At 55.6% G+C, this 23237-nt stretch overlaps 1 protein-coding gene across 1 annotated transcript in view; it reads right to left on the bottom strand.

Annotated features, from left to right (window-relative positions):
* ABHD16A (abhydrolase domain containing 16A, phospholipase) overlaps window positions 1–17322 on the bottom strand; it is a 33442-nt gene extending 16120 nt beyond the window's left edge. Inside the window, exons 1-2 of the mRNA XM_075581439.1 lie at window positions 16924–17322; window positions 13701–13757 (exon numbers count right to left, since the gene is read on the bottom strand). Coding sequence (XP_075437554.1) covers window positions 13701–13757; window positions 16924–17130 — 264 coding nt within the window. The 5' untranslated portion in view covers window positions 17131–17322. The remainder of the gene's footprint in view (window positions 1–13700; window positions 13758–16923) is intronic.
* Window positions 17323–23237: the final 5915 nt, after the last annotated feature.

Here is a 23237-nt window from a genome sequence, read left to right on the forward strand (position 1 = left end):
CGGGGGGAGGGACAGACTCATAGCTCCCTTCTGTCTGTGTCACACTGTCACCCTGCGGGGGAGGGACAGACTCATAGCTCCCTTCTGTCTGTGTCACTGTGTCACCCTGCGGGGGGAGGGACAGACTCATAGCTCCCTTCTGTCTGTGTCACTGTGTCACCCTGCGGGGGGAGGGACAGACTCATAGCTCCCTTGTCTGTCACTGTGTCACCATGCGGGGGGAGGGACAGACTCATAGCTCCCTTCTGTCTGTGTCACTGTGTCACCCTGCGGGGGGAGGGACAGACTCATAGCTCCCTTCTGTCTGTGTCACTGTGTCACCCTGCGGGGGAGGGCCAGACTCATAGCTCCCTTCTGTCTGTGTCACCCTGCGGGGGAGGGACAGACTCATAGCTCCCTTCTGTCTGTGTCACTGTGTCACCCTGCGGGGGAGGGCCAGACTCATAGCTCCCTTCTGTCTGTGTCACCCTGCGGGGGAGGGACAGACTCATAGCTCCCTTCTGTCGGTGTCACTGTGTCACCCTGCGGGGGGAGGGACAGACTCATAGCTCCCTTCTGTCTGTGTCACCCTGCGGAGGAGGGACAGACTCATAGCTCCCTTCTGTCTGTGTCACTGTGTCACCCTGCGGGGGGAGGGACAGACTCATAGCTCCCTTCTGTCTGTGTCACTGTGTCACCCTGCGGGGGGGAGGGACAGACTCATAGCTCCCTTCTGTCTGTGTCACCCTGCGGGGGAGGGACAGGCTCATAGCTCCCTTCTGTCTGTGTCACTGTGTCACCCTGCAGGGGAGGGACAGTCTCATAGCTCCCTTCTGTCTGTGTCACTGTGTCACTCTGCGGGGGGAGGGACAGACTCATAGCTTCCTTCTGTCTGTGTCACTGTGTCACCCTGCAGGGGAGGGACAGACTCATAGCTCCCTTCTGTCTGTGTCACAGTGTCACCCTGCGGGGGGAGGGACAGACTCATACTCCCTTCTGTCTGTGTCACCCTGCGGGGGAGGGACAGACTCATAGCTCCCTTCTGTCTGTGTCACTGTGTCACCCTGCGGGGGAGGGACAGGCTCATAGCTCCCTTCTGTCTGTGTCACTGTATCACCCTGCGGGGGGAGGGACAGACTCATAGCTCCCTTCTGTCTGTGTCACTGTGTCACCCTGCGGGGGGAGGGACAGACTCATAGCTCCCTTCTGTCTGTGTCACTGTGTCACCCTGCGGGGGAGGGACAGACTCATAGCTCCCTTCTGTCTGTGTCACTGTGTCACCCTGCGGGGGGAGGGACAGACTCATAGCTCCCTTCTGTCTGTGTCACTGTGTCACCCTGCGGGGGGGGGGACAGACTCATAGCTCCCTTCTGTCTGTGTCACTGTGTCACCCTGCGGGGGAGGGACAGACTCATAGCTCCCTTCTGTCTGTGTCACCCTGCGGGGGGAGGGACAGACTCATAGCTCCCTTCTGTCTGTGTCACTGTTTCCCCCGTGCGGGGGGAGGGACAGACTCATAGCTCCCTTCTGTCTGTGTCACTGTGTCACCCTGCGGGGGAGGGACACACTCATAGCTCCCTTCTGTCTGTGTCACTGTGTCACCCTGCGGGGGAGGGACAGACTCATAGCTCCCTTCTGTCTGTGTCACACTGTCACCCTGCGGGGGGAGGGACAGACTCATAGCTCCCTTCAGTCTGTGTCACACTGTCACCCTGCGGGGGGAGGGACAGACTCATAGCTCCCTTCTGTCTGTGTCACACTGTCACCCTGCGGGGGAGGGACAGACTCATAGCTCCCTTCTGTCTGTGTCACTGTGTCACCCTGCGGGGGGAGGGACAGACTCATAGCTCCCTTCTGTCTGTGTCACTGTGTCACCCTGCGGGGGGAGGGACAGACTCATAGCTCCCTTGTCTGTCACTGTGTCACCCTGCGGGGGGAGGGACAGACTCATAGCTCCCTTCTGTCTGTGTCACTGTGTCACCCTGCGGGGGGAGGGACAGACTCATAGCTCCCTTCTGTCTGTGTCACTGTGTCACCCTGCGGGGGAGGGCCAGACTCATAGCTCCCTTCTGTCTGTGTCACCCTGCGGGGGAGGGACAGACTCATAGCTCCCTTCTGTCTGTGTCACTGTGTCACCCTGCGGGGGAGGGCCAGACTCATAGCTCCCTTCTGTCTGTGTCACCCTGCGGGGGAGGGACAGACTCATAGCTCCCTTCTGTCGGTGTCACTGTGTCACCCTGCGGGGGGAGGGACAGACTCATAGCTCCCTTCTGTCTGTGTCACCCTGCGGGGGAGGGACAGACTCATAGCTCCCTTCTGTCTGTGTCACTGTGTCACCCTGCGGGGGGAGGGACAGACTCATAGCTCCCTTCTGTCTGTGTCACTGTGTCACCCTGCGGGGGGGAGGGACAGACTCATAGCTCCCTTCTGTCTGTGTCACCCTGCGGGGGAGGGACAGGCTCATAGCTCCCTTCTGTCTGTGTCACTGTGTCACCCTGCAGGGGAGGGACAGTCTCATAGCTCCCTTCTGTCTGTGTCACTGTGTCACTCTGCGGGGGGAGGGACAGACTCATAGCTTCCTTCTGTCTGTGTCACTGTGTCACCCTGCAGGGGAGGGACAGACTCATAGCTCCCTTCTGTCTGTGTCACAGTGTCACCTTGCGGGGGGAGGGACAGACTCATACTCCCTTCTGTCTGTGTCACTGTGTCACCCTGCAGGGGAGGGACAGACTCATAGCTCCCTTCTGTCTGTGTCACAGTGTCACCCTGCAGGGGAGGGACAGACTCATAGCTCCCTTCTGTCTGTGTCACTGTGTCACCCTGCAGGGGAGGGACAGACTCATAGCTCCCTTCTGTCTGTGTCACAGTGTCACCCTGCAGGGGAGGGACAGACTCATACTCCCTTCTGTCTGTGTCACCCTGCGGGGGGGAGGGACAGACTCATAGCTCCCTTCTGTCTGTGTCACTGTGTCACCCTGCTGGGGAGGGACAGACTCATAGCTCCCTTCTGTCTGTGTCACTGTGTCACCCTGCGGGGGGAGGGACAGACTCATAGCTCCCTTCTGTCTGTGTCACCCTGCGGGGGAGGGACAGACTCATAGCTCCCTTCTGTCTGTGTCACTGTGTCACCCTGCAGGGGAGGGATAGACTCATAGCTCCCTTCTGTCTGTGTCACAGTGTCACCCTGCGGGGGGGGGGACAGACTCATAGCTCCCTTCTGTCTGTGTCACTGTGTCACCCTGCGGGGGGAGGGACAGACTCATAGCTCACTTCTGTCTGTGTCACTGTGTCACCCTGCGGGGGAGGGACAGGCTCATAGCTCCCTTCTGTCTGTGTCACTGTGTCACCCTGCGGGGGGAGGGACAGACACATAGCTCCCTTCTGTCTGTGTCACTGTATCACCCTGCGGGGGGAGGGACAGACTCATAGCTCCCTTCTGTCTGTGTCACTGTGTCACCCTGCGGGGGGAGGGACAGACTCATAGCTCCCTTCTGTCTGTGTCACTGTGTCACCCTGCGGGGGGAGGGACAGACTCATAGCTCCCTTCTGTCTGTGTCACTGTGTCACCCTGCGGGGGAGGGCCAGACTCATAGCTCCCTTCTGTCTGTGTCACCCTGCGGGGGAGGGACAGTCTCATAGCTCCCTTCTGTCTGTGTCACTGTGTCACCCTGCGGGGGGAGGGACAGACTCATAGCTCCCTTCTGTCTGTGTCACCCTGCGGGGGAGGGACAGACTCATAGCTCCCTTCTGTCTGTGTCACTGTGTCACCCTGCGGGGGGAGGGATAGACTCATAGCTCCCTTCTGTCTGTGTCACTGTGTCATCCTGCGGGGGGAGGGACAGACTCATAGCTCCCTTCTGTCTGTGTCGCTGTGTCACCATGCGGGGGGAGGGACAGACTCATAGCTCCCTTCTGTCTGTGTCACTGTGTCACCCTGCAGGGGAGGGACAGACTCATAGCTCCCTTCTGTCTGTGTCACTGTGTCACCCTGCGGGGGAGGGACAGTCTCATAGCTCCCTTCTGTCTGTGTCACTGTGACACCCTGCGGGGGAGGGACAGTCTCATAGCTCCCTTCTGTCTGTGTCACTGTGTCACCCTGCGGGGGGAGGGACAGACTCATAGCTCCCTTCTGTCTGTGTCACTGTGTCACCCTGCGGGGGGAGGGACAGACTCATAGCTCCCTTCTGTCTGTGTCACTGTGTCACCCTGCGGGGGAGGGACAGACTCATAGCTCCCTTCTGTCTGTGTCGCTGTGTCACCATGCGGGGGGAGGGACAGACTCATAGCTCCCTTCTGTCTGTGTCACTGTGTCACCCTGCAGGGGAGGGACAGACTCATAGCTCCCTTCTGTCTGTGTCACTGTGTCACCCTGCGGGGGGAGGGACAGACTCATAGCTCCCTTCTGTCTGTGTCACTGCGTCACCCTGCGGGGGAGGGACAGACTCATAGCTCCCTTCTGTCTGTGTCACTGTGTCACCCTGCGGGGGGAGGGACAGACTCATAGCTCCCTTCTGTCTGTGTCACTGTGACACCCTGCGGGGGGAGGGACAGACTCATAGCTCCCTTCTGTCTGTGTCACTGTGTCACCCTGCTGGGGAGGGACAGACTCATAGCTCCCTTCTGTCTGTGTCACTGTGTCACCCTGCGGGGGGAGGGACAGACTCATAGCTCCCTTCTGTCTGTGTCACTGTGTCACCCTGCGGGGGGAGGGACAGACTCATAGCTCCCTTCTGTCTGTGTCACTGTGTCACTCTGCGGGGGGAGGGACAGACTCATAGCTCCCTTCTGTCTGTGTCACTGTGTCACCCTGCAGGGGAGGGACAGACTCATAGCTCCCTTCTGTCTGTGTCACAGTGTCACCCTGCGGGGGGAGGGACAGGCTCATAGCTCCCTTCTGTCTGTGTCACAGTGTCACCCTGCGGGGGGAGGGACAGACTCATAGCTCCCTTCTGTCTGTCACTGTGTCACCCTGCGGGGGAGGGACAGACTCATAGCTCCCTTCTGTCTGTGTCACCCTGCGGGGGGAGGGACAGACTCATAGCTCCCTTCTGTCTGTGTCACTGTGTCACCCTGCGGGGGGAGGGACAGACTCATAGCTCCCTTCTGTCTGTGTCACTGTGTCACCCTGCAGGGGAGGGACAGACTCATAGCTCCCTTCTGTCTGTCACTGTGTCACCCTGCGGGGGAGGGACAGACTCATAGCTCCCTTCTGTCTGTGTCACTGTGTCACCCTGCGGGGGGAGGGACAGACTCATAGCTCCCTTCTGTCTGTGTCACTGTGTCACCCTGCGGGGGGAGGGACAGACTCATAGCTCCCTTCTGTCTGTGTCACTGTGTCACCCTGCGGGGGGAGGGACAGACTCATAGCTCCCTTCTGTCTGTGTCACTGTGTCACCCTGCGGGGGGAGGGACAGACTCATAGCTCCCTTCTGTCTGTGTCACTGTGTCACCCTGCGGGGGGAGGGACAGACTCATAGCTCCCTTCTGTCTGTCACTGTGTCACCCTGCGGGGGAGGGACAGACTCATAGCTCCCTTCTGTCTGTGTCACTGTGTCACCCTGCGGGGGGAGGGACAGACTCATAGCTCCCTTCTGTCTGTGTCACTGTGTCACCCTGCAGGGGAGGGACAGACTCATAGCTCCCTTCTGTCTGTGTCACAGTGTCACCCTGCGGGGGGAGGGACAGACTCATAGCTCCCTTCTGTCTGTCACTGTGTCACCCTGCGGGGGAGGGACAGACTCATAGCTCCCTTCTGTCTGTCACTGTGTCACCCTGCGGGGGAGGGACAGTCTCATAGCTCCCTTCTGTCTGTGTCACTGTGTCACCCTGCGGGGGAGGGACAGACTCATAGCTCCCTTCTGTCTGTGTCTCTGTGTCACCCTGTGGGGGAGGGACAGACTCATAGCTCCCTTCTGTTTGTGTCACTGTGTCACCCTGCGGGGGGAGGGACAGACTCATAGCTCCCTTCTGTCTGTGTCACTGTGTCACCCTGCGGGGGGAGGGACAGACTCATAGCTCCCTTCTGTTTGTGTCACTGTGTCACCCTGCGGGGGGAGGGACAGACTCATAGCTCCCTTCTGTCTGTGTCACTATGTCACCCTGCAGGGGAGGGACAGACTCATAGCTCCCTTCTGTCTGTGTCACTGTGTCACCCTGCGGGGGAGGGACAGACTCATAGCTCCCTTCTGTCTGTGTCACTGTGTCACCCTGCGGGGGGAGGGACAGACTCATAGCTCCCTTCTGTCTGTGTCACTGTGTCACCCTGCAGGGGAGGGACAGACTCATAGCTCCCTTCTGTCTGTGTCACAGTGTCACCCTGCGGGGGGAGGGACAGACTCATAGCTCCCTTCTGTCTGTCACTGTGTCACCCTGCGGGGGAGGGACAGACTCATAGCTCCCTTCTGTCTGTCACTGTGTCACCCTGCGGGGGAGGGACAGTCTCATAGCTCCCTTCTGTCTGTGTCACTGTGTCACCCTGCGGGGGAGGGACAGACTCATAGCTCCCTTCTGTCTGTGTCACTGTGTCACCCTGCGGGGGGAGGGACAGACTCATAGCTCCCTTCTGTCTGTGTCACAGTGTCACCCTGCGGGGGGGGGGGGACAGACTCATAGCTCCCTTCTGTCTGTGTCACTGTGTCACCCTGCGGGGGGAGGGACAGACTCATAGCTCCCTTCTGTCTGTGTCACTGTGTCACCCTGCGGGGGAGGGCCAGACTCATAGCTCCCTTCTGTCTGTGTCACCCTGCGGGGGAGGGACAGACTCATAGCTCCCTTCTGTCGGTGTCACTGTGTCACCCTGCGGGGGGAGGGACAGACTCATAGCTCCCTTCTGTCTGTGTCACCCTGCGGGGGAGGGACAGACTCATAGCTCCCTTCTGTCTGTGTCACTGTGTCACCCTGCTGGGGAGGGACAGACTCATAGCTCCCTTCTGTCTGTGTCACAGTGTCACCCTGCGGGGGGAGGGACAGACTCATAGCTCCCTTCTGTCTGTGTCACTGTGTCACCCTGCGGGGGGAGGGACAGGCTCATAGCTCCCTTCTGTCTGTGTCACTGTGTCACCCTGCGGGGGGAGGGACAGACTCATAGCTCCCTTCTGTCTGTGTCACCCTGCGGGGGAGGGACAGACTCATAGCTCCCTTCTGTCTATGTCACTGTGTCACCCTGCGGGGGGAGGGACATACTCATAGCTCCCTTCTGTCTGTGTCACTGTGTCACCCTGCGGGGGGAGGGACAGACTCACAGCTCCCTTCTGTCTGTGTCACTGTGTCACACTGCGGGGGAGGGACAGACTCATAGCTCCCTTCTGTCTGTGTCACTGTGTCACCCTGCAGGGGAGGGACAGTCTCATAGCTCCCTTCTGTCTGTGTCACTCTGCGGGGGGAGGGACAGGCTCATAGCTCCCTTCTGTCTGTGTCACTGTGTCTCCCTGCGGGGGAGGGACAGACTCATAGCTCCCTTCTGTCTGTGTCACTGTGTCACCCTGCAGGGGAGGGACAGTCTCATAGCTCCCTTCTGTCTGTGTCACAGTGTCACCCTGCGGGGGGAGGGACAGACTCATAGCTCCCTTCTGTCTGTGTCACTGTGTCACCCTGCAGGGGAGGGACAGACTCATAGCTCCCTTCTGTCTGTGTCACAGTGTCACCCTGCGGGGGGAGGGACAGGCTCATAGCTCCCTTCTGTCTGTGTCACAGTGTCACCCTGCGGGGGGAGGGACAGACTCATAGCTCCCTTCTGTCTGTCACTGTGTCACCCTGCGGGGGAGGGACAGACTCATAGCTCCCTTCTGTCTGTGTCACTGTGTCACCCTGCGGGGGGGAGGGACAGGCTCATAGCTCCCTTCTGTCTGTGTCACTGTGTCACCCTGCGGGGGGAGGGACAGACTCATAGCTCCCTTCTGTCTGTGTCACTGTGTCACCCTGCGGAGGGAGGGACAGACTCATAGCTCCCTTCTGTCTGTCACTGTGTCACCCTGCGGGGGGAGGGACAGACACATAGCTCCCTTCTGTCTGTGTCACTGTGTCACCCTGCGGGGGAGGGACAGACTCATAGCTCCCTTCTGTCTGTGTCACTGTGTCACCCTGCGGGGGGAGGGACAGGCTCATAGCTCCCTTCTGTCTGTGTCACAGTGTCACCCTGCGGGGGGAGGGACAGACTCATAGCTCCCTTCTGTCTGTCACTGTGTCACCCTGCGGGGGGGGGGGACAGACTCATAGCTCCCTTCTGTCTGTGTCACTGTGTCACCCTGCGGGGGAGGGACAGACTCATAGCTCCCTTCTGTCTGTGTCACTGTGTCACCCTGCGGGGGGAGGGACAGACTCATAGCTCCCTTCTGTCTGTGTCACTGTGTCACCCTGCGGGGGGAGGGACAGACTCATAGCTCCCTTCTGTCTGTGTCACTGTGTCACCCTGCGGGGGGAGGGACAGACTCATAGCTCCCTTCTGTCTGTGTCACTCTGTTACCCTGCGGGGGAGGGACAGTCTCATAGCTCCCTTCTGTCTGTGTTGCTGTGTCACCCTGCGGGGGGAGGGACAGACTCATAGCTCCCTTCTGTCTGTGTCACTGTGTCACCCTGCGGGGGAGGGACAGACTCATAGCTCCCTTCTGTCTGTGTCACTGTGTCACCCTGCGGGGGAGGGACAGACTCATAGCTCCCTTCTGTCTGTGTCACTGTGTCACGCTGCGGGGGAGGGACAGACTCATAGCTCCCTTCTGTCTGTGTCACTGTGTCACCCTGCGTGGGAGGGATAGGCTCATAGCTCCCTTCTGTCTGTGTCACTGTGTCACCCTGCGGGGGGAGGGGCAGACTCATAGCTCCCTCCTGTATGTGTCACTGTATCACCCTGCAGGGGGAGGGATAGACTCATAGCTCCCTTCTGTCTGTGTCACTGTGTCACCCTGCGGGGGAGGGACAGACTCATAGCTCCCTTCTGTCTGTGTCACTGTGTCACCCTGCGGGGGGAGGGACAGACTCATAGCTCCCTTCTGTCTGTGTCACTGTGTCACCCTGCGGGGGGAGGGACAGACTCATAGCTCCCTTCTGTCTGTGTCACTGTGTCACCCTGCGGGGGAGGGACAGACTCATAGCTCCCTTCTGTCTGTGTCACTGTGTCACCCTGCGGGGGGAGGGACAGACTCATAGCTCCCTTCTGTCTGTGTCACTGTGTCACCCTGCGGGGGGAGGGACAGACTCATAGCTCCCTTCTGTCTGTGTCACTGTGTCACCCTGCGGGGGGAGGGACAGACTCATAGCTCCCTTCTGTCTGTGTCACTCTGCGGGGGGAGGGACAGGCTCATTGCTCCCTTCTGTCTGTGTCTCTGTGTCACCCTGCGGGGGGAGGGACAGTCTCATAGCTCCCTTCTGTCTGTGTCACTGTGTCACCCTGCGGGGGAGGGACAGACTCATAGCTCCCTTCTGTCTGTGTCACTGTGTCACCCTGTGGGGGGAGGGACAGACTCATACCCCCCTTCTGTCTGTGTCACTGTGTCACCCTGCGGGGGGAGGGACAGACTCATAGCTCCCTTCTGTCTGTGTCACTGTGTCACCCTGCGGGGGGAGGGACAGACTCATAGCTCCCTTCTGTCTGTGTCACTGTGTCACCCTGCGGGGGGAGGGACAGACTCATAGCTCCCTTCTGTCTGTGTCACTGTGTCACCCTGCGGGGGGGGGACAGACTCATAGCTCCCTTCTGTCTGTGTCACTGTGTCACCCTGCGGGGGGAGGGACAGACACATAGCTCCCTTCTGTCTGTGTCACTGTGTCACCCTGCGGGGGGAGGGACAGACACATAGCTCCCTTCTGTCTGTGTCACTGTGTCACCCTGCGGGGGAGGGACAGTCTCATAGCTCCCTTCTGTCTGTGTCACTGTGTCACTCTGCGGGGGAGGGACAGACTCATAGCTCCCTTCTGTCTGTGTCACTGTGTCACCCTGCGGGGGGAGGGACAGACTCATAGCTCCCTTCTGTCTGTGTCACTGTGTCACCCTGCGGGGGAGGGACAGACTCATAGCTCCCTTCTGTCTGTGTCACTGTGTCACTCTGCGGGGGGAGGGACAGACACATAGCTCCCTTCTGTCTGTGTCACTGTGTCACCCTGCGGGGGAGGGACAGACTCATAGCTCCCTTCTGTCTGTGTCACTGTGTCACCCTGTGGGGGGAGGGACAGACTCATAGCTCCCTTCTGTCTGTGTCACTGTGTCACCCTGCGGGGGGAGGGACAGACTCATAGCTCCCTTCTGTCTGTGTCACTGTGTCACCCTGCGGGGGGAGGGACAGACTCATAGCTCCCTTCTGTCTGTGTCACTGTGTCACCCTGCGGGGGAGGGACAGACTCATACAGTAGCTCCCTTCTGTCTGTGTCACTGTGTCACCCTGCGGGGGAGGGACAGACTCATAGCTCCCTTCTGTCTGTGTCACTGTGTCACCCTGTGGGGGGAGGGACAGACTCATAGCTCCCTTCTGTCTGTGTCACTGTGTCACCCTGCGGGGGAGGGACAGACTCATAGCTCCCTTCTGTCTGTGTCACTGTGTCACCCTGCGGGGGGAGGGACAGACTCATAGCTCCCTTCTGTCTGTGTCACTGTGTCACCCTGCGGGGGGAAGGACAGACTCATAGCTCCCTTCTGTCTGTGTCACTGTGTCACCCTGCGGGGGGAGGGACAGACTCATAGCTCCCTTCTGTCTGTGTCACTGTGTCACCCTGCGGGGGAGGGACAGACTCATAGCTCCCTTCTGTCTGTGTCACTGTGTCACCCTGCGGGGGGAGGGACAGACTCATAGCTCCCTTCTGTCTGTGTCACTGTGTCACCCTGCGGGGGGAGGGACAGACTCATAGCTCCCTTCTGTCTGTGTCACTGTGTCACCCTGCGGGGGGAGGGACAGGCTCATAGCTCCCTTCTGTCTGTGTCACTGTGTCACCCTGCGGGGGGAGGGACAGACTCATAGCTCCCTTCTGTCTGTGTCACTGTGTCACCCTGCGGGGGAGGGACAGACTCATAGCTCCCTTCTGTCTGTGTCACTGTGTCACCCTGCGGGGGGAGGGACAGTCTCATAGCTCCCTTCTGTCTGTGTCACTGTGTCACCCTGCGGGGGGGGGGGGACAGACTCATAGCTCCCTTCTGTCTGTGTCACTGTGTCACCCTGCGGGGGGAGGGACAGGCTCATAGCTCCCTTCTGTATGTGTCACTGTGTCACCCTGCGGGGGGAGGGACAGACTCATAGCTCCCTTCTGTCTGTGTCACCCTGCGGGGGGAGGGACAGACTCATAGCTCCCTTCTGTCTGTGTCACTGTGTCACCCTGCGGGGGGAGGGACAGACTCATAGCTCCCTTCTGTCTGTGTCACTGTGTCACCCTGCGGGGGGAGGGACAGACTCACAGCTCCCTTCTGTCTGTGTCACTGTGTCACCCTGCGGGGGAGGGACAGACTCATAGCCCCCTTCTGTCTGTGTCACTGTGACACCCTGCGGTGGGAGGGACAGACTCATAGCTCCCTTCTGTCTGTGTCACTGTGTCACCCTGCGGGGGAGGGACAGACTCATAGCTCCCTTCTATCTGTGTCACTGTGTCACCCTGCGGGGGGAGGGACAGGCTCATAGCTCCCTTCTGTCTGTGTCACTGGGTCACCCTGCGGGGGGAGGGACAGACTCATAGCTCCCTTCTGTCTGTGTCACTGTGTCACCCTGCGGGGGAGGGACAGACTCATAGCTCCCTTCTGTCTGTGTCACTGTGTCACCCTGCGGGGGAGGGACAGACTCATAGCTCCCTTCTGTCTGTGTCACTGTGTCACCCTGCGGGGGGAAGGACAGACTCATAGCTCCCTTCTGTCTGTGTCACTGGGTCACCCTGCGGGGGGAGGGACAGACTCATAGCTCCCTTCTGTCTGTGTCACTGTGTCACCCTGCGGGGGAGGGACAGACTCATAGCTCCCTTCTGTCTGTGTCACTGTGTCACCCTGCGGGGGAGGGACAGACTCATAGCTCCCTTCTGTCTGTGTCACTGTGTCACCCTGCGGGGGAGGGACAGACTCATAGCTCCCTTCTGTCTGTGTCACTGTGTCACCCTGCGGGGGGAGGGACAGACTCATAGCTCCCTTCTGTCTGTGTCACTGTGTCACCCTGCGGGGGGAGGGACAGACACATAGCTCCCTTCTGTCTGTGTCACTGTGTCACCCTGCGGGGGGGAGGGACAGGCTCATAGCTCCCTTCTGTCTGTGTCACTGTGTCACCCTGCGGGGGGAGGGACAGGCTCATAGCTCCCTTCTGTATGTGTCACTGTGTCACCCTGCGGGGGGAGGGACAGACTCATAGCTCCCTTCTGTCTGTGTCACCCTGCGGGGGAGGGACAGACTCATAGCTCCCTTCTGTCTGTGTCACTGTGTCACCCTGCGGGGGGAGGGACAGACTCACAGCTCCCTTCTGTCTGTGTCACTGTGTCACCCTGCGGGGGAGGGACAGACTCATAGCCCCCTTCTGTCTGTGTCACTGTGACACCCTGCGGTGGGAGGGACAGACTCATAGCTCCCTTCTGTCTGTGTCACTGTGTCACCCTGCGGGGGGAGGGACAGACTCATAGCTCCCTTCTGTCTGTGTCACTGTGTCACCCTGCGGGGGAGGGACAGACTCATAGCTCCCTTCTGTCTGTGTCACTGTGTCACCCTGCGGGGGGAAGGACAGACTCATAGCTCCCTTCTGTCTGTGTCACTGTGTCACCCTGCGGGGGGAGGGACAGACACATAGCTCCCTTCTGTCTGTGTCACTGTGTCACCCTGTGGGGGAGGGACAGACTCATAGCTCCCTTCTGTCTGTGTCACTGTGTCACCCTGCGGGGGGAGGGACAGACTCATAGCTCCCTTCTGTCTGTGTCACTGTGTCACCCTGTGGGGGGAGGGACAGACTCATAGCTCCCTTCTGTCTGTGTCACTGTGTCACCCTGCGGGGGGGAGGGACAGACTCATAGCTCCCTTCTGTCTGTGTCACTGTGTCACCCTGCGGGGGGAGGGACAGACACATAGCTCCCTTCTGTCTGTGTCACTGTGTCACCCTGCGGGGGGGAGGGACAGGCTCATAGCTCCCTTCTGTCTGTGTCACTGTGTCACCCTGCGGGGGGAGGGACAGACTCATAGCTCCCTTCTGTCTGTGTCACTGTGGGGTCTGAATGTAAACATGTCACTAGTATATTAATTGGTCGGAGCGCAGGATCTGTTCTCTGTATCCCATACATGTACGGCCAATCCTTTTACCAGCCGCATCCTTTTTCCTCCTTCTAAAGGGAGGAGCGCAGGTAATATGTACAGTCTTATATTGCTGCCGGCAGCACTCGCTCAGTATCACACGCACGCGGCCTGGGGGTCACACGTGACTCCTCCCTCACATTCACAATGTAGCTAAAACCTGTCGCTTTTTCCTCCGCAATATCACAAAGATACGCCCTTTCCTCTGTTGCTCGACTGCTAAAACTGTGACTCAGGCCCTCATTCTCTCCCGTCTTGATTACTGTAACCTCCTGCTGTCCGGCCTTCCTGCCTCTCACCTGTCTCCCCTACAATCTATCCTTAACGCTGCTGCCAGAATCACTCTACTCTTTCCTAGATCTGTCTCAGCGTCTCCCCTCATGAAATCCCTCTCCTGGCTTCCTATCGCATCTCACAATCTCTAATGATATAAGGTGGCAGTGCCGGGCACGCGACTCTCGGCCCCCCCGGGGGTGGGGGGAGGGACACATACCCACGCCAGGACGCTGTCTGTGTGCTTCTCCAGCCCCCGCGGCTGGTAGAACGATTCCTGCGGAGAAAGGATCACATTTAGGACGTCCTATACCATATGGCCCTGCTCCCATATACGGTGTGTGTGTGTGTGTGTGTGTGTGTGTCCCTCTCCTGTGTGAGAAGCCCCAGATGAGTACTATCCTGTTGAGATAATGCATTTCTAAGGCTACGATTATACACAAAAGCGCCCGTGTGGTCGCCCGTAGCGTCACCGCGCGGCGCAAAAACAAGTGTAACAACAACGTGAAAACGGCATATACCAAACGCGACCGTCTCCCCGCTCGCTACTGCAATGCGGGCGACAGCTGAAGCGTCTTCAAAACGTGTTTTCTGGTTGCGACTGCCGTGTGACGCGGCCGTCCAATCGAGAGACAGGTTTCCGACTGCAGCCGCGCGCAGTAGTGTGCGCTTGTGCACTCGGCGCTCTGCGACGTCACAGATATGCGCGCGCCCTGCAGTCCGGCTGTATATTCGCAGCCTTAGGGCTGGGACCCGCTGCGCCCGGCGGCGCGGGCGGCCGTGTGAGCGCTACTCGCCATTACATTGTAGCCTCACGATCCGGTCCCTCCTCACTGCCAACTGACTACGTACTGTGACGCGTCAGCCAGCAGGGGATACCGGAGAATTGTGTTCCCGTGCGGCGACGCGTCACATGGTACGCGAGTCAGCCAATGGGTAGGAGGGGAGGGAACTAGCTAGATGGGAGGCGCCATGGGCGGGGAGCAGGGAAGGAGCTGCGGGTTATTAAAGTGCGTGAGTATGTATGTGTGTGTATATGTGTGTGTGTGTGTATGTGTGTGTGTGTGTGTGTGTGTGTGTGTGTGTGTGTGTGTGTGTGTGTGTGTGTGTGTGTGTGTGTGTGTGTGTGTGTGTGTGTGTGTGTGTGTGTGTGTGTGTGTGTGTGTGTGTGTGTGTGTGTGTGTGTGTGTGTGTGTGTGTGTGTGTGTGTGTGTGTGTGTGTGTGTGTGTGTGTGTGTGTGTGTGTGTGTGTGTGTGTACGGCACCACGACCAGATCCCGCCCCCCTCCCTCCCCCTCCCGCTCCCTACAGACCGCATATCGCGGACTGTGTCTGTCAGCGCGCCGCCTGTCTGCAGTGCGGGTGCGCTGACTGAGGGAGTCTCCCCCCACCTCCGATCGCGGACGCTGGCTCGCCTGTATGGGCATGAAATCGGCCAGCTTCTGCAGGCGAGCCTCAGCGTCCGCGCGGTGCAGCACGGCTCCCCCCCTCTATGGCCCGGGCCTAAGGCACATTTTCAAGCTACACCTGTGCGTGCGCCATTTCAGACTTTTGATGTCACACAGATTTCTGCTGCGTGGCACGTGGCGCGCGCCTCTCCCCCCCCCCCCCCCCAATAGATGTCTCATCCGCCCAGAAGCTGCGGATCCGTCACTGCACCGTATATCCTTATTTTCCCCCCGTATATGGACTTTATGGGCATTTTAATAATCATCACTGTATTCAGTTATTAATATTTGAATTGCTAATATATATGAGATAAATAAACAGTCAGCACACTGATGTAGGGCAAAAGGCAGTTGCTAATCCCATAGAAATCCACACAGCAAATGAACCAGCCCAAAGACCAGTAAGTATTAAAACAGTTTATTTTGGATTACTCCTTACTGGTCTTTGGGCTGGTTCATTTGCTATAGAGATAGATATATATATATATATATATATATGCAAATATAGCTGTATGCTCATTCGCATGTCTTAGGCAGGTCTGCAACCCCGCCTTTCCCCATTATCACCCAGCATACAGCACTTCCACTGCAGCAAGGGATTCTGGGAAATGACATGCAAATGAGCACACAGTGTCACTTTTTGCCTCATATATATATATACATACACAGTGGTCGACAAATCATCAAAAAATCTACTCGCCACCTAGTACCACACGTGTGCTGGAAGGAGCTCGCCACGATGTTAAATTCACTCGCACCGGGGCGTGCAAATGTATAGGTTTGTCTAACAATATATATACAGTATGCACATACACTTTTGTTTATGGTTCACGGTGCCATGTTTCTGACACACTTGTGTGATTTCTACACTAAGGGCGGGTCCGTACAGCCGCAGACCGCGCAGACCGCAATCACATTGCCTAAGGCAGAGATCGCGCCCGTAGACCAATGAGGGCGAACCAGCTCCGTGACGCTCTCCCCCCCCCCATGCTGTGTCTACCATGGACGGAGAACCCAGCCGCACTCGCGGGGGACGTCACTGCCTGCGCCCGGGCAAAGGCTGCACGGCCGCAGTCTCACACCGCACGCGGATTGTAATCAGATCACTTTAGGGTATTTTGTTGAAATACATCAACAAGCGCTGACGTTATATATATATATATATATATACACACACACACACACACACACACACCTCACCCATATACTGTATGTATGTACACAGTGAGTGTGTGTGAGTGTAGTGTGTATAGTGTATAGTGGTGTGTATAGTGTATAGTGGTGTGTATAGTGGTGTGTATAGTGTATAGTGTATAGTGGTGTGTATAGTGGTGTGTATAGTGTATAGTGTAGTGTGAGTATAGTGGTGTGTATAGTGTATAGTGTTGTGTATAGTGGTGTGTATAGTGTATAGTGGTGTGTATAGTGTAGTGTGAGTATAGTGGTGTGTATAGTGGTGTGTATAGTGTATAGTGTAGTGTGAGTATAGTGGTGTGTATAGTGTATAGTGTTGTGTATAGTGGTGTGTATAGTGTATAGTGGTGTGTATAGTGTAGTGTGAGTATAGTGTTGTGTATAGTGGTGTGTATAGTGTATAGTGGTGTGTATAGTGTAGTGTGAGTATAGTGGTGTGTATAGTGTATAGTGGTGTGTATAGTGTAGTGTGAGTATAGTGGTGTGTATAGTGTATAGTGGTGTGTATAGTGGTGTGTATAGTGTATAGTGTAGTGTGAGTATAGTGGTGTGTATAGTGTATAGTGGTGTGTATAGTGGTGTGTATAGTGTAGTGTGAGTATAGTGGTGTGTATAATAGTGTATATTGTATAGTGTAGTCTGTATAATAGTGGTATGTATTGTATAGTGTGTATAGTATATATATTGTGTATAGTATAGTGTGTGTGTGTATAGTATATAGTGTGTGTGTCTGTGTGTGTGTCTGTGTGTGTGTGTGTGTGTGTGTCTGTGTGTGTGTCTGGTCATATCTCCATCTCTCACCCATGACGCCGCAGGCTCCCCCCCTTCGCCGCCGCCTCCTCCTCCTCCGCCTCCTGCCCCCCCTCGGCCTCTCCTGAGCGTTTCCCGGCCGTTTTCCCGGTACACGCGGTATAAGCGGGGTCCCCGGACACAGCGGTACAGCAGCCTCAGCCCCAGGGCCCACCTCCGGGCCGCGCCTCCCTCCCCGGGCCCGCCAGCGGCCGCCATTCCCGCGCGCAAACGCTCGCGGGCGTGTGAGGGGCGTCGGGTTCGGACCGTTGTGACCGTTCGGACCGTTATTCCGCGCGCACGCGCGCCCTCCTGTCCTCTCTCGCGCGGAACGGGCCTTGCTGGAAACCGGTCGCGAGGACCATGCCAGAACGCGCGCGCGCAAGACGAGGCTTGGCCAATCAGACAAGAGCGGCGAGGGCGGGGCAGGCGGTGACAGGGGGGCGGGGCCTGGGCCGGAGAGGGGGGGGGAATGACAAGGAATTGTTGTTTTCCTTTCGGCGTTGCCTAGCGACGGGCGGGATACGGAAGCAATAATCTGATTGGGCAGCAGAGTTCCTGCTGCGTTACCACGGCAACCGCCGCAGCGGGAGCCTCACAACATGTCACGTGCCCGGAAATGGAGAGCTGGGCGGCCATCTTTAGTGCATGACAAAACCAATACAAATAGTACAAATGAATTGGTGCGCTGCTAGTAATACATAAAGTGAACCATTGCCAATAGGACTTAATAAATCATTTATTCTTTATTCTTTTTTTTCAACTTTGAGTTTATTGAAATAGTTTTCAGTACATATAGTATCACATTTCATATAACAAAGATCTCAAATATAACATTCCAATGTGACACCTAAGCACTCTCATGAGTACCTGTGTAATCTGAACATGGTTGTAACTCCGGTTTTACATTATGTGGTACATTTAGAATATGGCGCTTATGGGTAAAATAAAATAAGGATAGGGGAGGGGGGGAGATAGGGGGGGTAATGACCCCGAGGGCACGGGCCTCTCTAGACTTTGTAATCGGATTAGTGTTCAGATCGCGATTTGCATCATCCCTCAGCTCTTGTCGGTTTAGCTCTAGAGCCTCTTATGTCCTATTGCTTCCCCGTGTGTGGCCAGGTAGCCCACTGCTATGTTCTCGTCCTTTGAGTGAACATGCATTTTGAGCTATCATTGCCAAATTGTGGTGACCTCTACCCCTGGGATATCTGTCTGTTCCAACCAAGGCGACCAGACTTTTAGATATTTGGCACCAGTGTCATTAACCAAGCTCGTTAATTTTTCCATCTGGCATATGTACCACATTCATTTATTCTTTATTCTTTTGATTACTCTACCCAGAGTGTGGCTGCCATTTTTTCTGCTACATATATATATATTTAAATACCCCCTCAATAACGTCAGTCTACAGGTCACACGCGCACAGCGCACACGTAACAAGAATGTGATACCCTATACATAGGGTGACCAGACGTAATGTCCTGGGATGGATGGGAGCAGACAGAGGAGCAGGGGGTCTGGGCAGCGCAATGACTTCTCTGTCTGTTAGGTGGCGCTGCGCTGCTCACGCGGCTCGACTCTCCCTGGCGGCAGTAACCGATGAGGCTGGGGCGCTGGTACCGCAGACTGTCCGGGGGCGTCCGCACGCTGAGCAAACAGACTGCCTTAGTGTTCGCGTCCACTCGGCCCTGCCCTTGGGTTCCGTTAGAGGGTCAAAAGGGTGCCTCTGGATTTCCCCGATCTCCAAGTGCATGGAGAGAGCAGGGCTGTTTCCTCTAACCTGATTGGCTGCATTACCCAGCATCAGCAGCCAATCAGGAGGAGGTGTCATGTTCCTGTGGGGCGTGGCGGTGAGGGTGTGCTAGTGTGTTTTCTGGGACTCCCTCCCCCTTTCTGACTCCCTGACTCCCTCTTAGGACCAGATCAGACAGGATGCTATGCGACGTGCACGCGCTTACATGCGCGCACACGACCGTCACTCTTTGAGGCTAGTGGATGACAGTTGTCACACTAGAAAGTGCTTGTGTCGGCAAACGACAGCGTTGACGCTGCAACATTTTTTCCGCCACAACCCAAATTGTAATTTTGGGGCTGCAGTCGCGTCACGTGAGCTGGTTCAGCCAATAAAGGGCGAACCAGCTCCGTGACGTTTTCGGCACGTCCCCTGCCACGCCCCCAAATGCCGTGACCTAACTCTTGCGGTTTGAGCACGGATCGCTAGGCTGCCGGAGCGCGCGGCCGTAGCAGCCAGTCTGAGCTCGGTCTTAGGCTGCGGCCCCGCTGGAGCTGACCGTGCTAATGCTCGGAGAGCGGTGACGTCACCAGCTCCCCAAGCATGAGCGCTGGGTGTCCTGGCTATTTTGCAAGCGCGTGTGGGGGCATTGGGGGCTTGTTAAGCGCGCGTCAAACTCACTTTTGTTTTGTCTCCTGGAGCGCCAAGCTGGGGAGAGCATGCGTGCGTGGTGCGTGCGCGGGGACAATCTGAATTGCCGCTAAACTCGGCAAGCGCCGCGTGCTGAGCACGCTCTGCGCTAGCTTGGCCGCAGCCTTACTCCCGTGACTCCCCTGCCCGCTCTGACTGCCTGTCTCTGTCTCCTGTGACTGTGTTTTCTGTGACCCTTTGTAGGGGTGCCTCAGTAACCGAGCACTGTGGTGAGAGGGGCCCCCAGAGAAGCCGCTGGTTTAGTATTTAGCAACATTAATATGGCACTGGCGCTAGGTACATTAGGTGGGGCTGAGTTTGTTGCATGTCTGCATGTGCCGGAAACGCTGTGTGATGCAGTCTCCTTTTTCCGACTTTCAGCTTTCGTGATAGCGGTCTGCACGAAGCCGTCACGGTCCAGATCGATCGTTTTCTGCAGGTCACTTTCTCGCAGGCTTTCACCGGTATTGGTCCTTGTCAGGCAGGTGATATATGTCTAGGACAACATTTGGTACCCAGTACGGTCAGACCTTAATTGAAATATAGCCTGAGGAGCTACTTTTCCTGGTAGCCAGCATTCACAACTTTAAGCATTTCAAGTCCTGTTTTGTCTCTCTAATTTGGCACGGTGTACGTCAATGTCGGATTCATATTTTTCCTCGGCCTTCTGTGTAAGTGTTACTGACCACTTAGGCCTTAGACTCTCTGCCGTCTGTTGCGGTTGTGCAGAGGTCTCAGCGTCTGAGTTGACACTCTCATGCGTGGTGTCTGGAGGCCTTTGCCAATGTGTGTGGCATGCGGTCTGTTACCCGAGGAAGCCGTGAAATTAGTGAAACGCGTTGGGAACTGAGACTTTGAGGCCACCGTACCCCAAAGCCAATCCAGCAGCCGTCCCAGAGCTCCGCAGTTCGAATGCGGAAGTGTAAGGCCAGGGAAGCCGTGCGCCCGGAGTCTGAAGCTGAGGACGTAACTGGAGTTGGGTGGGAGTGCACAACGAATCACTCACTGTGTGTTACCAGTAGGGAAAGTGTGAGTTTTGCCCTTTTCCCTCTGCGTTGTGTGTCTTTTAAGTAAACTTTATTACACTATTGTGTTCTTACTTTTTCTGCGCATGAAGTTTTGGTATGTAGAAGATCACACAGGGGGGAATCTGAGTGGCTTCTACCTCACTGTGGCCTGTATAGAGCTGCAGAGGGCCTGCTGACTCTGGATCTGTCTGTGTTGCAGCTGCTGTGTGTCCCAGCCTGTCTCCAGTAGAGCTGTTATTTACTATTCTGACTCATGCACACTGTGGCTAGTGAGTAGAGGCAGACAGCTCAACTCAATTCCTATTCTATACAAACAATGGTCTCTTATTCTCTGAACACTAGGGGATGGGAACATGTAATAGAAATACGGATAGGTACATAACAAAGCTTCTCACAGGGAAACAGTGGGAGAACTGTGCAGCAGAGAGGCAAGCTCTGAAAAGGAAGGAAATACCCAGAAAGAGCAGGAAATAGGGGGTAGGACTGCACCAAGAGACAAGGGAAGGAGGGGCATCCCAAGTCTGAGAGGAGAGAAGGGGGGCAGGGGGTTTGCCAGGGCAACAGAAGGAACCAGGAAGAGGCCTGGAGCAGAAGACAGAACAGAGAGGCTATATGGGGTAATAAGAGGAGTTATAGGTAGGGTGACCAGATTTGTCCCGGCAAAAACCGAGACAAATGTCACGCATGCGCAGTTGGCATGTTGCAGTTGGCACTTGCCGACTGCGCATGTGCGAAGATCGCTTGCTGATCGTGCTTGCACAGTCAGCAAATGCAGATTGCGCATGCGCACAATCAATCAGCAAATGCCGATCATGCATGCGCAGACAATAGGCTAAAAACCGCACCCCATAAAGTCAGGCCAGATCCCTAAAGTTTTTCCCAGCTAGACCGGGATATCTGGTCACCCTTGTTATATGGAGGGGTTATATGGGAAATAGGCAGAGTTATAGGGAGCGGTTATATCGGGTAATAGGAGGAGTTATAGGGAGCAGTTATATGGGGTAGTAGGTGGAGTTATAGGGAGGGCTTATATGGGATAATCGGAGGCGTTATAGAAAGGCTATATGCGGTAATAGGAGGACTTATAGGGAGTGGTTATATGGGGTAATAGGAGGAGTTATATGGATGGTTTATGTGGGGTAATAGGAGTTATAGGGAGGGTTTATGTGGGGTAATAGGAGGACTTATAGAGAGAGGTTATATGGGGTAATAGGAGGAGTTATAGGGAGGGTTTATGTGGGGTAATAGGAGGAGTTATAGGGAGGGTTTATGTGGGGTAATAGGAGGAGTTATAGGGAGGGTTTATGTGGGGTAATAGGAGGACTTATAGAGAGAGGTTATATGGGGTAATAGGAGGAGTTATAGGGAGGGTTTATGTGGGGTAATAGGAGGACTTATAGAGAGGTTATATGGGGTAATAGGAGGAGTTATAGGGAGGGTTTATGTGGGGTAATAGGAGGAGTTATAGAGAGGTTATATGGGGTAATAGGAGGAGTTATAGGGAGGGTTTATGTGGGGTAATAGGAGGAGTTATAGAGAGAGGTTATATGGGGTAATAGGAGGAACTCTTTTAATTGAATTTTTTTCCCCAACATTACATTCCATAGAAAAACATTTCAAACAAAAAAAAAAACTGCTCATTATGTACAAACTTATATTATATCAATATTAACTCAGCATGTGTGCCACCTTACTCCTCAACAGCAACTTCACATTCCCTTTATACACATTTTAATTTAAACTAAATAAAAGCCTTAACTATGATATTATTAGCTGCTACCTTTAAAGGATTAATGAACAAACATTAAGCCCCCCCCCCCAAAAAAACAAAAAAAGCTGTGTGTGCTGTGCACGCGCATAGTAAGTGAAACTTCTTTGACTTTTGTCACAGAAATTGACTTATAACGCGCGTGCTCGGCACACATGTGTCAGTCAGTGTATGTGTCAGTCAGTGAGTATGTATGTGTGTCGGTCAGAGAGTATGTATGTGTTTTTGTTTGTGTGTGTGTGTCGGTCAGTGTGTGCATGTGTGTCGGTCAGTGTGTGCATGTGTGTCAGTCAGTGTGTGCATGTGTATCAGTCAGTGTGTGCATGTGTGTCAGTCAGTGTGTGCATGTGTGTCAGTCAGTGTGTGCACGTGTGTCAGTCAGTGTGTGCATGTGTGTCGGTCAGTGTGTGCATGTGTGTCAGTCAGTGTGTGCATGTGTGTCAGTCAGTGTGTGCATGTGTATCAGTCAGTGTGTGCAATTGTGTCAGTCAGTGTGTGCATGTGTGTCAGTCAGTGTGTGCATGTGTGTCAGTCAGTGTGTGCATGTGTGTCAGTCAGTGTGTGCATGTGTGTCAGTCAGTGTGTGCATGTGTGTCAGTCAGTGTGTGCATGTGTGTCAGTCAGTGTGTGCATGTGTCAGTCAGTGTGTGCATGTGTGTCAGTCAGTGTGTGCATGTGTGTCAGTCAGTGTGTGCATGTGTGTCAGTCAGTGTGTGAGTGTGTGTGTGTGTGTGTGAGTGTGTCAGTCAATGTGTGTGTGTGTGTCAGTCAATGTATGTGTGTATGTGTGTGTGTCAGTCAATGTGTGTGTGTGTCAGTCAATGTGTGTTTGTGTGTGTCAGTGTATGTCTCTCTCTCTCTGTGTCGGTCAGTGAGTGTATGTGTGTCAGTCAGTGTGTGTGTATGTGTGTCAGTCAGTGTGCGTGTGTATGTGTGTCAGTCAGTGTGCGTGTGTATGTGTGTCAGTCAGTGTGCGTGTGTATGTGTGTCAGTCAGTGTGCGTGTGTATGTGTGTCAGTCAGTGTGCGTGTGTATGTGTGTCAGTCAGTGTGCGTGTGTATGTGTGTCAGTCAGTGTGCGTGTGTATGTGTGTCAGTCAGTGTGT

The sequence above is a fragment of the Ascaphus truei genome, unplaced genomic scaffold, assembly GCF_040206685.1.
Source record: "Ascaphus truei isolate aAscTru1 unplaced genomic scaffold, aAscTru1.hap1 HAP1_SCAFFOLD_1317, whole genome shotgun sequence".
In the NCBI taxonomy this organism is placed as follows: Eukaryota; Metazoa; Chordata; class Amphibia; order Anura; family Ascaphidae; genus Ascaphus; species Ascaphus truei.